We start from the raw sequence: 14,469 nt of genomic DNA, 5'->3' as shown, positions 1-14,469 counted from the left end.
GAGGAAGCTAGAGATGAAGTTGCCAACGTCGCTACACTACTTGTCCAAGCGATGTTCTTCAATAACAATGGTCCGAGTACATTTGACGCTTCCGAAATCTTTGACAAGCTGAGAATTGCTCCGGATACATATTTCAAGAATATCAAGGAAGCTGGAAGTATGGGAGCGAGCCTAGCATTGGCAATGACCAAGTCTTTGTACCCGAAGATTGACATTGACGCCGTTGATGGCTTTGCAGACGGGACGAGCGAAGAAGCCGCCCTTGACCTCATCAACGATGCGCAGAAAGCCGCCGATAAGATAGCCGTTGATGTAGTTGAAAGATTCCAGGACAACGACCTCCGGCCGACTGGATCTACTAATTCCGATGATGAAAAAACTGATACTGATTGATGTTTGTATCATAACAATGATGATGATGATGGAGGCACAACTTGTACAATACTGATGAATTTATGTTGTGCTTGATATTCCAAACTTAGCTCCTGATTTCTTAAAAGCTTTTGTCAAAACTTATTGAGCCTAAAACCCGCAAAAATTATTAAAAAACTTTCAGTCCTCATTGACTAAGCCAAGAAATCAAGCAAGGCAATGATAAATCAAGTAAGCAAATTGAATTGATAAAAATCACACTCCATTATTATTGTAGTAGCCCCCGACTGATAACTTCAAGGAAAAACTTGATGTTAGCAGTCAAAGAGGGAAATACAAACGTAATGCCTAAGCATAAAAATGACGAAGATGTTCAATATTCCAAGAGTTGTCAATATGAGTACCATCTTCACGCTTGAGTCGGTAAGAACCTGGCCGAGTGACTTCGGAAATTATGAATGGTCCTTCCTATAAGGGAGATAACTTGTGCCGATCCCGTGTAGTCTGAATTTTTCTCAGAACCAGGTCGCCGACTAAAAAAGCTCGTGATTGAACATTACGATTATGATAACGGCGCATGCCTTGCAAGTACTGAGCCGACTGAATTAAAGCTGCTTCACGGGCTTCTTCCAGTCGGTTGAGATCATCTACTCGGTCTTCTCCGTAGCGCTCCTCGCTGAAGTTGCAAAAACGTAGGGATTCAAATTCCACCTCACTGGGCAATATTGCTTCCGCTCCATAAACTAGGAAAAACGGCGACTGGCCCGTGGCCCGACTGGGAGTGGTGCGTAGGGACCAAAGTACAGATGGCAGCTGTTCTACCCACTTGCCGGCATAGGGATGCAGTCGGTCGAAAACCCGTGCTTTTATTCCTTGAAGTACCATACCATTGGCACGTTCGACTTGTCCATTGCTCATGGGGTGCGCTACGGAGGCATAATAAATTTTGATGCCGAAGTCCTCACATAAATCTTTAAGAGAAAATCCATGAAATGCCATTGACAAGCACTCTAATCCCAGAAATGCCATTGACAAACGCAACTTCCTCAAAATGCCATCGTACAAGCGTTTTTCTCCCTAAAATGCCATCACAGTAAACTTACCGTTTAGTCCACGCCGTTAGAATTTTAATTTTTACCAGAATGACCAGATTACCCTCGCTCCAGATTATACTGTCTACAGGCGGTAAAAGAAAAGAAATTGGGGAAAAAAAAGAGGGAACCCTAACCCTAACCGATGGGGGGCGACGGCGGCGGCGATGCGGCGCCCCCAGGCGACGGCGGCGGCGATGCGGCGCCCCCAGGCGACGGCGCGGTGGCGCTCGCGGGCGGCGACGAGGCGGCGCTCCCGGGCGGCGGCGCAGGGATCCCCCGCCGCGGCAGCGAGGCACCGCTCCCGGGCCGCGCGGGCGACGGCGCGGTGGTGCTCCCGGGCGGCGGCGCAGCGATCCCCCTCGGCGGCAGCGAGGCGGCGCTCCCGGGCCGCGCGGGCGACGGCGCGGTGGCGCTCCCGGGAGGCGGCGCAGGGATCCCCCGCGGCGGCAGCGAGGCGGCGCTCCCGGGCCGCGCGGGCGACGGCGCGGTGGCGCTCCCGGGCGGCGGCGCTCCCGCGGCACTCAGGCGCGGCGGCCCCCGGCGGCGGCGCGTCGGCCCCCGGCGACGGCGCGCGGCCCTCAGGCGCAGGCCCGGCGGCCCCCAGCAACGGCGCAGGCCTGGCGGCCCCCAGCAACGGCGCAGGGCTCCCCGGCGGCGGCACGTCGGCTCCAGGCGATGGCGCGGCGGCCCCAGGCGGCGCGGGGCTCCCAGTCGGCGGTGTGGCGGCCCTCGACTGCGATGTGGTGCTTCCAGGTGACGGCGCGGCGGCTCCAGGCGTCGGCGCGTCGGCGGTAGTCTCTCAGGCGACGGGAGGCGAGGAGGTGGCAAGCGGCGGCACAAGGGGTGGTGCGGGGGCTGCATGCGCCGGTACGGTGGTCACAGGGGCCGGCGAGGAGGTCACTGGCAGCGGCATAATAGTCCCAGCAGGTGGCACATCCCTCTCAGGTGGTTCCATTTTCCTTCTTTTGTTTGGTTTCATTTGAAGAATTTGTACTACATGATGTGAATGAGATATTGTGGTGGAATTATAGATGGATTGGAGCACAGTGAAGGGGAGCATGAACATGAGGGGATGGATTCATCTTGGATTCCGGATGGGTATGTCTTTCATCTTATGCCCTATGAGTAATATACTTGTATTAGGGAGTCAGAGCAGTTACATTTTTCACATTTTTCTTCTCACACATCGACGATGTGTTCATCAACAGAATGGACCCATCTTCTACTTATTTACTTGACGTGAGAATAATGGGCAAGACATGTAGGCCTGAATTTCCGGGTGGTTTTTCTTTCAAATGGCCTATTGATGCAGACGTAACTAACTTCAAAGATTTTCTGGGTGATATTTGTGAAAAATATCCATGGGCTTTAAATGAAACTGTATGTTTGCATTATATTCATGCTAGTAGCAAAGAACTCATTCCAATATGCAAAGATCAGGACTTGACAGCAATGTTTGAGTGCTTTCATCATACTAAAAGGGGTAAAGTGGTAATCACTCTGGGAAACCAAATTAATCTGTCCCAAGTTATTGTGCCTTGCACTCCATCACTTTCAGTCCCCTCTCAGGCATTTTTTACTCAGGAAGGCAGCACTAGTCAGGCATCCAAAAGTGATGCATACCTAGAAAATCCATTCCCGCACTATGAGCATGTAGGTGTAGATGATGAGAAACAATACTCAGTTGGTATTGATGACTCTTCATCGGAGAGTGATGACTCTTCATCTGAGAGTGATGACTCTATTGCTGAAACTGATAATGTGCCTGAGGTAGAAGGGGGAGATGATCTGAGTATCACTGATAGTGATGATGAAGAGTGGATTGCACGAGATGCTCAGGCAGATCCAGTAATCCCACAAGTTGCATATGACAAAGAGAACCCACCCATGACTGTTGAGACTATTTATCCTTCAATGTGTGAGTTTAGATTGGCTGTGGCTCAATATTCCATTAAGAAAGAATTCGAGTTTTTTGTTAAAAAAACTGATCCTAGTAGATTCAGAGCTAGATGTATCAAAGAAGGATGTGGATGGAGGCTTCATGCATCAACTATTCATGGTGGTCCAGCAGTGCAGGTATGTGTTACATTGCATATTTTGTTATTTTCTTATCTAATTGCATCTTTTTTCTTTTTCAGATTAAGGTCCATGAGATGTACCATGGTTTTCTTAGTACTAGAAAAAGCGAGAAGGTCAGGAATGCAAAGAGAGCGTGGGTTTGTGATAAGGTTATGGGGTGGCTACGTGAGGATGCTAGTGTTGGGGCCATGGAACTGCGAAGGAGGATTAAGGACACACATAAGGTAACCATCCCCTACAAGAGAGTACATTCTGGGAGGGAATTAGCAATGAGTAAATTGTATGGTGACTGGGATAGTAGCTTTGACAAGCTATATGGTTGGAAGGCAGAGATCGAGAAGAGGTCCCCAGGAAGTATAGTCGCCATTGACCATATGACATTCAAGGACAAGAAGAGATTCACAAGGCTATTTGTGGCACTACACCCTTGCATTCAAGGTTTTTTAGGAGGTTGTAGGCCATACTTAGCAATTGACAGTACACACTTGACAGGAAAGTATAGAGGTCAGCTAGCAACTGCATGTGCTATTGATGGACACAATTGGCTGTACCCAGTAGCCTATGGTATTATTGACTCGGAGACTAGTGAGACATGGCTTTGGTTCATGGAGAAACTGCATGAAGCTATTGGTGAACCAGCTGGACTATCAATTTGTTCAGATGCAGGAAAAGGCATTGACTATGCTATTGAAGAGGTATTTGGTTATGCAGAGCATAGGGAATGCATGCGACACCTTGTGTCCAATTTCAAGCTCAAGTTCCATGGCAAAGTTTTTGAGGAACATTTATGGCCAGCAGCATATGCATGGACTCCTACAGAATTCGATGAACATATGGCTTTAATAGGTGAAGTAAAGTCTGAAGCTATAGCATACTTGAAAACCCACCACAAAAGGTATCTTTTTTAGTCGAATACTTGTTTTTTCAGTACGTGAACTGAAGCTGAATGTAATATTTTGTCTTTGCTTATTTTGTAGGTTATGGATGCGAAGCGAGTTCTCCACGCACTCTAAGGTTGATTACATCACCAACAATTTAGCGGAGTGCTTCAACAATTGGATCAGAAAGCATAAAGGTCTTATGCCATACGAATTGGTTGATAAGATTAGAAAAAAGGTGATGGATAAATTTCGTGTGAGGAAGAAGGTGGCAGCCAAATTGGAAGGTAATATCATTCTACCTTGTGTCATGAAGGAGCTTCTTGAGAAAAGTAGAGGACTAAACTTTGACCTAGATAGAAGTGATGATTTCATTGCCGAGGTTACTGATAAAGACCCAGGTAATGTTATGTTGTATGTCGTATTGAATTTTTATACCTGCAATTCCCATTATTAATGTTGATGGACATAATCTTATTATTGCATTTTTCACAAAAGGTGGTAAGAGGCATGTAGTTGATCTTGAAGAGAAGACATGTACATGTAGAGAGTGGCAAGTGTCTGGAAAGCCTTGTGCTCATGCCTTGTGCTTCATCACATCTATTAGGGGGGTGCAGGTGCATGATTATGTTGATGAATGCTATAGTGTGGCCAGATTTAAAGCCACATATGCAGCCCGCATTCCAGCTCTAACTGACATTTCCCAGTGGCCAAAGAATACACGTGATTTCTTTCTTTATCCTCCAATATTGAAGAGATCTGCAGGGAGGCCCAAAACTTTAAGGCACAAAGGTGGGGTTGAGGGGAATAAGAAGGGCAAGAGAAAAGCAGGTACCAAATGTCAGCAAAAGTGTCCTATCTGCAAAAATTATGGCCATAGATGGACAAGTTGCAAAGAAGCAGATCCAGAAGCCAAAGAGGCCTATGCTTTAGTGGCAAAACAAAGGTGATTTCTATATCCATATCTTCATGTTGATTTCCTTTGCCAACAAACTTCACTTATTTTCATTTTCCTGTAGAAAACTGAAAAGGAAATCAAAACCAAAATCTACTTCTGCTGCCACTGTTGCCACTGAAAACATTGATCCTACTGCTATGTCAAGTCAAATCTTGGGTAGCCTATCAAGGTGAAATTTCTATCTTCCACTTTCCACTTTGTTAACCTTTTATTGCTCCTAGGCTGCAGCAACTTAACTAATGTGTAATATATGATTTTAAAGTGCCGTTGTTGGGACAATTAGTGATTCTGGACTTGAGTCTAATAATGTGCCTTTCCCATCCTTACCAAGGTAACCAATTATGTTTTTTACTGTACCCATTGCACTTGATTAATGCCAACTTAAATTGATTGCTAAATAACTTTTTTTTCAGCTCTATGACCATTGTGCCACTACAACAAGTTGCTGCACCTGTTGCCAAGGGGAAGGGGAAGGGGAAGGGGAAGGGGAAGGAGAAGGAGAAGGAGAAGGAGAAGGGGAAGGGGAAGGGGAAGGGGAAGAAGGGTGAAAAGGAGGACAAAGACAAGAAAATCAAGAGAAAACCATCCCCAACAGTACAACCTACTACTCCACCTGCCAAAAGGAGGAAGAATAATGAAGTACCACAGGACAGTCCAGCAATGAGAACTAGAAGCAAGAAGAGTAGTCCAGCAATGGGGACTAGAAGCAAGAGGAGAATAATTGATTGAGTTTCTTACTGTCACATGTATTGTCTGAACTAAGATGTATTAAGCATGCATGCAAAGTACTCTTGTATTGGGTTGTGATGCTAAGTACTGTGAACCCTTTATATTGGGTTGTGATGCTAAGTACTCTTTATATTGGGTTGTGATGCTAAGTATTGTGAACCCTTTATTTTGTGAAAATTCATGTTGATCATGATTGGTACTTTCTGTGATATTGGGTTGTGATGCTAAGTATTGTGAACCCTTTATTTTGTGAAAATTCATGTTGATCATGATTGGTACTTTCTGTGTGTGTTGCCCTGATAATTGATGCCCCTATTTTTGCTCATATCACAACCCTGATAATTGATAGCAAAATTTCTGAAATAATTTTGATGCCAAAATTTATGAATTTAATTTCTAAATAATTTGATTGATAGCAAAATAATACACGTCTGTGAATTTAAATATGCATCAATTCAAAATAATGTTCTGTGAGCAAACAATACAAAATAATGTTGTTTTAGCACAAAGGTTGCCCAGGGGTAAGAATGTCTTTTCATACAACTTAACGGAGAGGAGTTAACAGCACTGGCTGTGATGGCATTTTAGGGAGAAAAACGCTTGTACGATGGCATTTTGAGGAAGTTGCGTTTGTCAATGGCATTTCTGGGATTAGAGTGCTTGTCAATGGCATTTCATGGATTTTCTCAATCTTTAAATACTCCGCCTGTGAATTGAGTGCCGTTATCAGTGATGATCCGATTGGGTACCCCGAACCGATGCACAATGTTGATGAAGAAATCTCTAGCCTTGTCTGCCGTGATTGTAATGACCGGTTTAGCTTCAATCCACTTGGAAAATTTGTCAACAGCCACAAAGAGGTGAGTATAACCACCGACTGCCTTTTTAAACGGGCCGACCATGTCAAGCCCCCAAACCGCAAACGGCCAAGACAACGGGATGGTTTGCAACTCCTGAGCTGGTAGATGAGTTTGTCGGGCGAAAAATTGACAATCCTCACATGTTCGCACAATTTTGTCAACGTCGGACACAGCTGTGGGCTAGAAAAAACCCTACCGATAAGCCTTGCCAACGATGGTTCGTGCAGCAGCGTGATTACCACAGATGCCTGAATGTATATCTTTTAACAATTGCCTTCCCTCCTCCAAAGACATGCAGCGTTGCAAGATTCCTGATGGACTTTTCTTGTACAACTCGGTCTCATGAATGACATAGAGTCTACTGCGCCTGGAGATCCGCTCGGCTTCATCCTTGTCTTGAGGGAGTTCTTGTTTGGTCAAAAATCTTATGAGGGGCTCTCTCCAGTCGGCTTCAATCATGCTTACGTCTTGAGTGTCCATGGCTTTAATTGTTTATTTCCTTGGTACGGTTGGTTCGTAAAGATGTTCAACAAATACGTCGGAAGGAGCTGTTTCTCATTTTGAACCAAAATTAGCCAGTCTGTCGTCTGCCTCATTATTATGTCGAAGAACATGGATGAGCTCAAGTCCATCGAATTTGTCTTCCAACTTGCGTACCTCCTGCCGGTAAGCGGTCATGTTATCATCAAGGCAGGACCACTCTTTCATGACTTGATTAACAACCAACTGAGAATCTCCACGAACTATCAGGCGTCGGATTCCTAAAGAGATCGCAATCCTTAGTCCGTGAAGAAGCGCCTCGTATTCTGCCATGTTGTGAGATGCAAAAAAATATATCCACAATACGTAGCTCAGTCTTTCTCCATTCAGGGAAATTAGAACAACCCCCGCTCCAGTGCCTAAGAGCCTCTTCGACCCGTCAAAATGCATAGTCCAATACTCTATCTTCTCCTTGGGCATGTCTTCTTGGCACTCAGTCCACTCAGCGACGAAGTCGGCTAAAGCTTGGGACTTGATCGAAGTTCGCGGCTTGAAAGATATATCCAAGGACATCAATTCTAAGGCCCACTTTGCGATCCGCCCATTTGCTTCGCGATTATGAAGTATATCCCCGAGTGGAAACGATGTGACCACTGTGGCCGAGTGACCTTGGAAGTAGTGAGATAGTTTCCTGACGATAATTAAAACATCATATAATAGCTTTTGAACCTGAGGATATCTTGTCTTGGAGTCAGCCAAAACCTCGCAAACGAAGTAGATTGGTCGTTGGACTTTTTGAACATGTCCTTCTTCTTCACGCTCAACAATCAGGACTGTGCTTACAACCTGTAAAGTTGCCGACACGTATAACAACAGCGGCTCTTGTGGATGTGGTGAAGCTAGGACTGGTGGAGTAGTGAGAAGTTTTTTGAAGTCTTCAAAGGCTTTTTGTGCTTTGGGTCCCCACTGGAAATTGTCTGTTTTCTTCAACAGCTTAGAAAAGGGCATCCCCGGCTCACCGAGTCGCGAAACAAACCGGCTGAGCACTGCCATGCAACCAGTCAGCTTTTGAACGTCTTTCTGGGAGCTCGGCAGTTTCATGTTGAGGATGGCAGTGATTTTCTCCAGGTTGGCTTGTATGCCTCTATGGGACACCATAAATCCAAGCAGCTTCCATGATAGTACTCCGAAGATGCACTTTTCAGGGTTTAGTTTCATCCTGAAAGCGCGGATGCTCGGAAAGGTCTCTTCTAGATCCATAATCAAATCATCCTTCTGCTTGGTCTTGACTACTACATCATCCACATAAGCTTCAACGTTGCGGCCGATCTGAGTTGAAAAACATCTCTGGATCATGCGTTGATAGGTTGCTCCTGCGTTCTTTAATCCAAAAGGCATGGTGATGTAGCAGTAGGCCCCGAAGGGTGTGATGAATGAAGTCTTTAAGCAGTTAGATTCCTTTAGTCGGATCTGATGATATCCTGAGTAGCAATCCAAAAAGCTGAGTAGCTCGCAGCCGGCGGTTGAGTCAACTACCTAGTCAATGCGAGGCAACCCAAAGGGATCTTTGGGGCATGACTTGTTGAGGTCGGTGTAATCAACACACATGCGCCATTGTCCCGTCTTCTTCTGAACTAGGACTGGGTTGGCCAGCCAGTCGGGATGAAGGACTTCCTTGATGAAGCCTGCTGCTAACAGCTTGGCCAGTTCCTCCTTGATCGCATCCTTCCTATCCTGCGCAAAACGGCGGAGTTGTTGCTTGATTGGTTTAGCGTCTTCCTTAACATGTAAAAAGTGCTCAATCACCTCTCTAGGAATACCAGGCATATCGGATGGTTTCCACGCAAAGATATCTTTATTATTTTGAAGAAAGGTGATGAGCGCTTTCCTATTTACAATCTAACTCAGCGCCTATTACAGCAGTCTTAGTAGGATCAGAGGGATCTAGGGGAATTTTCTTGGTCTTGGCGTCGCTTTCTCCGCTCTTCGGCATCTTGGTTGCAGGCACTTCACCTTCGCTTGCTGTGGACGCAGCCAGTCGAATTTCTTCTCGGGCGAGCGTGATCTCGCGGGTCTGGGCCATCTCGCAGCTTTCCTTGTCGCATGTGACGGCTTGCTTGATGTCGCTCCGCAGGGATATAACTCCTCGAGGACCAGGCAACTTCATCATCATGTAGGTATAGCGCGGGACGGCAATAAACTTGGCTAACGCCGGGCGTCCGAGTATGGCATGATACGCTGTCTCGAAATCAGCAACTTCGAAGCAGACGTTTTCTGTGTGGAAGTTCTCCCGAGTGCCGAAAGTAACCAGAAGAGTGATCTGGCCGAGTGGTGTGGCAGATAGCCCTGGAATGACTCCGTGAAAGGGCGCATTACTCGGCATTAATTCCGTGCGAGGGATCTGCATGTCGTCTAGGGTTTTGGCGAAAAGGATGTTGAGTGCACTGCCACCATCGATGAGGGATCTGCAAAGCTCGACGTTGCGAACCACTGGGTCTAATACCAGGGGGTACCGCCCCGGGTGGACCACTCGGTCAGGATGATCCGAGTGGTCAAACTTAATTGTTGTCTCCGACCACCGAAGATATTGGGGCGTATCGGGCTGAACAGTGTTAATCTCCCGTTCGGTCAGCTTTTGCTTTCTCTTAGATTCATAAGCTAGGGGTCTGCCAAAGATGTGGTTGAGTTCCTTGCGATGGTCTTGAAAACCAGTCGGGACATCATCGTCATCATCCTTCTTCTTTGACATGCTTTGATCTCCGTCGGAGGCCTTACGTGCGTTCTTGGTGTATTGTTCTGCAAACTGTTTGTAGACGAAGCAATCTTTGGCCGCGTGATTAGAATTGGGATGATGCGGACATTGGGAGTTGATGATCTTGTCAAAAGTGTTGACGCGCGAACGTTGTCGGGAGGATAGTGTTGTAGTTGCCACAAGTTCCTCGGGCTTACGCTTGCGATCCTTGTGATTAGCACTTCCACTCCCTCCTGTAGTCGGCGTATCTTTCTTCGACTTCCAAGTGGTGCCCGACTGCTTGGACGCGATAATGGCATCTTCGGCTTTGGCATACTCATTGGCTTTTTCGAACATCTGCTTGACCGTCTTGGGAGGCTTGCGCCCGAACTTGCTGACTAGGTCTTCGTGACGAATTCCCTTGGTGAAGGCAGCGATGATGACGTCGTCGGTAATGTCGGAGATCTTGTTACGTTGCTCAGAAAAGCGTCGGATGTAATCTCGAAGGGATTCTCCAGACTTCTGAATGACGTTGTAGAGATCAAAATGTGTACCAGGGCGTTCAAAGGTGCCTTGGAAGTTGGCGATGAAGTGGTCACGAAGTTCCGCCCATGATCCGATTGTGCCACGGGGTAACCCATGAAGCCAGGACTGGGCAGAATCCGCTAGAGCCACAGGCAAGTAGTTTGCCATGGCTTTGTTGTCTCCTCCTGCTGCGCGAATTGCGAGACCGTAGACGGTGAGCCAAGACTCTGGATTAGTGGTGCCGTCATACTTCTCGATTCTAGTCGGCTTGAAGCCGGCTGGCCAATCCACTCGACACAGGTCACTTGTAAAGGCACCGACTCCATCCACGTCGTCGTCGTAGCGATTTGGTGAATGGTGCGTAGCCTTGTGCCGCGCGACGCTGGTTGATAGTATCGTGAAGATCGACGGGGCGCCTGCGAGGTGGGTAGCGTCGCCGTTCAACTCGGTGCTCCCTGTGCCGTTCGGGAGGTGAATGGACAGATCGCTCGTCGTGACCCCTGCTCCTGCGACTGGATCCCGTGCCGGCGACGCTGAGGCTCGGTTGGTGATAGTCTTGAGATCGAAGATGAGGAACTCGGCTGCCAGTCAGCGTGCAGACGCTTGCAGAGTTAACCGGGACCGAGGCGGCGATCATGGTCTTGGTCTGGTTCAAGATGTTGACGACGTGATTAGCTTGATTGAGTGTGTCTTCCTTGAGGAGGGTGTCGAGGAGGGTGATCGCTGCAACCGCGTTCTGTTGAGGGGTGCGAAAAACCGCAGTTCCCTCGACGTCTTGCTGCCCGATAAGCTCTCGTGCTCGTCGCCCGGCGTCCAAGGCCCGTTGTCGTCGGTCCTCAGCCTCCTTTGCAGCCCGTTCGCGTTCCTGTTGTTCACGCTGCAGCCGTTCTCGCTCTTGTGCTTGGCGCTCCTCTTCTAGTCGGTGTCGTTCGGCTTCCTGTTGTACGCGTAGCTCTTCTGTTTCTCGGGCTTTGCGCTATTCTTCCATCTCGTTGTCAGCCATGAAGATGCCGAAGTAGAGAGGCGTGTAGTTGTCTTCAAAGCCTTCGTCGAAGTCGTTGAGGTTGCGGTAGTCATAGCGGTAGCCGAAGTCGTCGTACTCCACGATCTCCGTTGGTCGCGAGTCGACGCCGGGGGAGCTGAGGTAGCCGTCCAGTTGTTTCGTCGAAACCGTGCCGAGTGGCTGGAGTATGACGCCGACTTCCCTGGAGCTAGGCCGAACCGGGGCTGAAGCCGGATCCCGCCTAGGCCTACGGGGAGAAGACGCCCTTGTGGTGAAGACAGCAGCCAAATCATCGGGGAGTTTCATCAGGATTGGCGGATAGGCCCCATTGTCTTGATCGGGTCATTTTGAAGTAGATTGGATCTCGTCCAAGTGGTTTGAAGTCAACTCGGTAGAGATGATCTTGGGGTAGATCTCGGGCGAGTTCGGGATACCGAACGGAGCGGAGATCTGGCCTCTTCCCGACTGGTTCGAATCCGAGTTGAGGAGAGAAATCTTGCCGAAGTCGTTGGTGATGAAGTCGAGGCTGCCGAAACGAAACGCCTGCCCAGGAGGGAAGATGAAGTCGTCGATGCCGGAAACGAAACCCATCGCACTAGTCGGCGAAGAACTTGACGCTACCCCTACCTGGCGCGCCAACTGTCGAAACAAGATTTCGGCAATACTAAAAGGGGTGGCTATCAAGCTGGAAAAGCGGATGGGTTTAGAGACAAGGAATTTTATACAGGTTCAGGCCTTCTTAATCAAGAAGTAATACCCTACTCCTGTCCGGGGATTGATCCACCGAGTGTATTATTGATCGTATGATCTGGGAGGAAATCGTGCCCCTAGAGGCACTCAGACCCCTCCTTATATAGGGGAAGGGGTCCGTATTACAAAATACCGTCCATATCCCTAACGGAATATGTAGTTACAAATAAAATACAATCATGACCGACTAGGATCTCGGATATTTCCTTGACATACAAGTTTAGAATTTAACCCGAGTTCTCTTAAAGATATTCTATCTATACATGGCACCCCATACCCAGTCGGACTATACATGCCGTGTAGGTATGGGGTATCCATAATCTCCACAGATTCTATAAGATCCATTCCTTTGATTCAAATGGCTATATAGGAAAATTTTCTATAGGAATGAGATCATCTAAAATTCCTATGAATTTCCTTTGAATCAAAGGGGCCTAAACTCTATTTATTTACTGGCGATTAGGAGATGCATCATGACATTTGTAAAGTAAGTTTCCTGGAAACTATAGTACTATTTTGGAGTGTTCATCGAGAGAAAGGCGTGGTCCGCGTGAACGGACAGAAGGAATATCAGGCTCAGCCTCCCCTCAAACAGTACACATACCAACCTGTTCGATCTGGAAGCGGAATGAGCTAGCTTAAGGTCGAGCTTGCAAAGCCACTTAGCTAACTAGCCATTTATTGTAGCTGCTGATCATCATCATGGATCTAAGCGTATTCATCCACGGTCAGTACCTCATCGTCTCTCTTTTAATGGCTTCCACCGGCGTCCTCGCCGTGCTGCAGGTGGCGCTTATCACATACGGCCACCGGTGCCGCCATCCGGCACTCCGGTTTCTCCAGTGGGGCGCCTCCGTAGTGTTCATTCCGCTTACAGCCTAATCATATCACACTATATGTCGAAGGTGAAAGCTCAAAGTGTCGTCTGCCCTCATGTATATCCCCAGTACTACTCCTTCCAAAACCATGAATCTCAACAGGTATTTCCAACCGTTAATTCAGTGATAGTAGCTAGATTTCTCAACAGTATAGTTCTGCCCTCGTGCAGATAGTAGTCTTACCAATTAAAGAACCCAGAACTAAAACAAGTTACATTATCTGAACAAATTACATTCATATAGAAATTTCAGGCAAAAAAAAAATCCAATATTACCTATCTGATGCTTGTCGTGTTGATGATTAGTTGATTATCATGGTTACAATGTTGTTGATGGTGTGCAGTGCTTGCCTTTTTTCTTCACAAGATCCCTCATTCGATGGAGTGTCCTCATTCAAATCATCAAGATCAATACCGACACGGCCTTCCTTTCGGTGTCTACCGACGGCCGATCACTTCTTGGTGGTACAAGCATCTCCCGGACTTTTGTGGAGCTTTCTGCCTACTCTATATGGACAACAGGGCTGGTGTTATACTACTACTACTCTATATGGACAACAAGGCTGGTGTCATACACCTGGCCCTACTTGCTACTTTTTTGTCCCATGCTGCCTCTATGTGCGCTCTGCAATATTAAGGTTTTGGTCAAATTGGCTGCCTTTCAGAGAGCGAGGTGCTCATTTGCTCTTGGCCGAAATGTGAAGGTCATCTCGGGGTATATGGCGCAGGTGTATAATGAGAAAGACAACAATGGAAGCCCTCCTCCTTACATAACTATGGGAGAAGAGAAGCAGCACTTAGAGAAAACCCCAGATGGCTATCGTATCAAGGTCTCCTCCCTGGGCACTACTACTTCCTTTACGTTGTTAACAACAGACCGGATTTGGAACATGTGGTTGTCCGGTGATCCTCTATTGGTATCTCAGTCAGGACTCAAGGAGCTTTGCCTATCATTCTCCTTGTTTAAGAGCCTGAGACGGCGTTTTGCTGGACATCCCTTAGTGGAGGATGGTTCCCAAAGGGCTCTTGGTTTTGTGCTCCATGGCATGCTCGGTGATGCCAACGACCATGACCGCATGTTCCAAATCCTTATTAATGAGCTGGCCTTTGCAAATGAATTTTACTACTCCTGT

General features: G+C 47.4%; 1 protein-coding gene across 1 annotated transcript; it reads right to left on the bottom strand.

Annotated features, from left to right (window-relative positions):
- Positions 1-8,986: 8,986 nt before the first annotated feature.
- Positions 8,987-10,874, bottom strand: LOC136355236 (uncharacterized). Its single transcript, XM_066307626.1, has 2 exons — positions 9,369-10,874; positions 8,987-9,184 (listed from the first exon to the last, which is right to left on the bottom strand). Exons 1-2 carry the CDS (start codon positions 10,872-10,874, stop codon positions 8,987-8,989), a joined length of 1,704 nt encoding a protein of 567 aa, XP_066163723.1.
- Positions 10,875-14,469: the final 3,595 nt, after the last annotated feature.

This window comes from Oryza sativa, chromosome 1 (genome assembly GCF_034140825.1).
Source record: "Oryza sativa Japonica Group chromosome 1, ASM3414082v1".
Taxonomy (NCBI): domain Eukaryota; kingdom Viridiplantae; phylum Streptophyta; class Magnoliopsida; order Poales; family Poaceae; genus Oryza; species Oryza sativa.
The sequence above is the reverse complement of the archived record's forward strand: the minus strand, read 5'-3'. Positions and strand labels throughout refer to the sequence as shown.

Excerpts from the sequence above, each read along its gene's own strand:
- LOC136355236 (XM_066307626.1), bottom strand. The coding sequence starts at position 10,874 with ATGGCAAACTACTTGCCTGTGGCTCTAGCGGATTCTGCCCAGTCCTGG. Across the intron at positions 9,185-9,368 it reads CTGATCCTACTAAGACTGCT|GATAGGAAGGATGCGATCAA; the intron begins GTAATAGGCGCT and ends CGTTTTGCGCAG.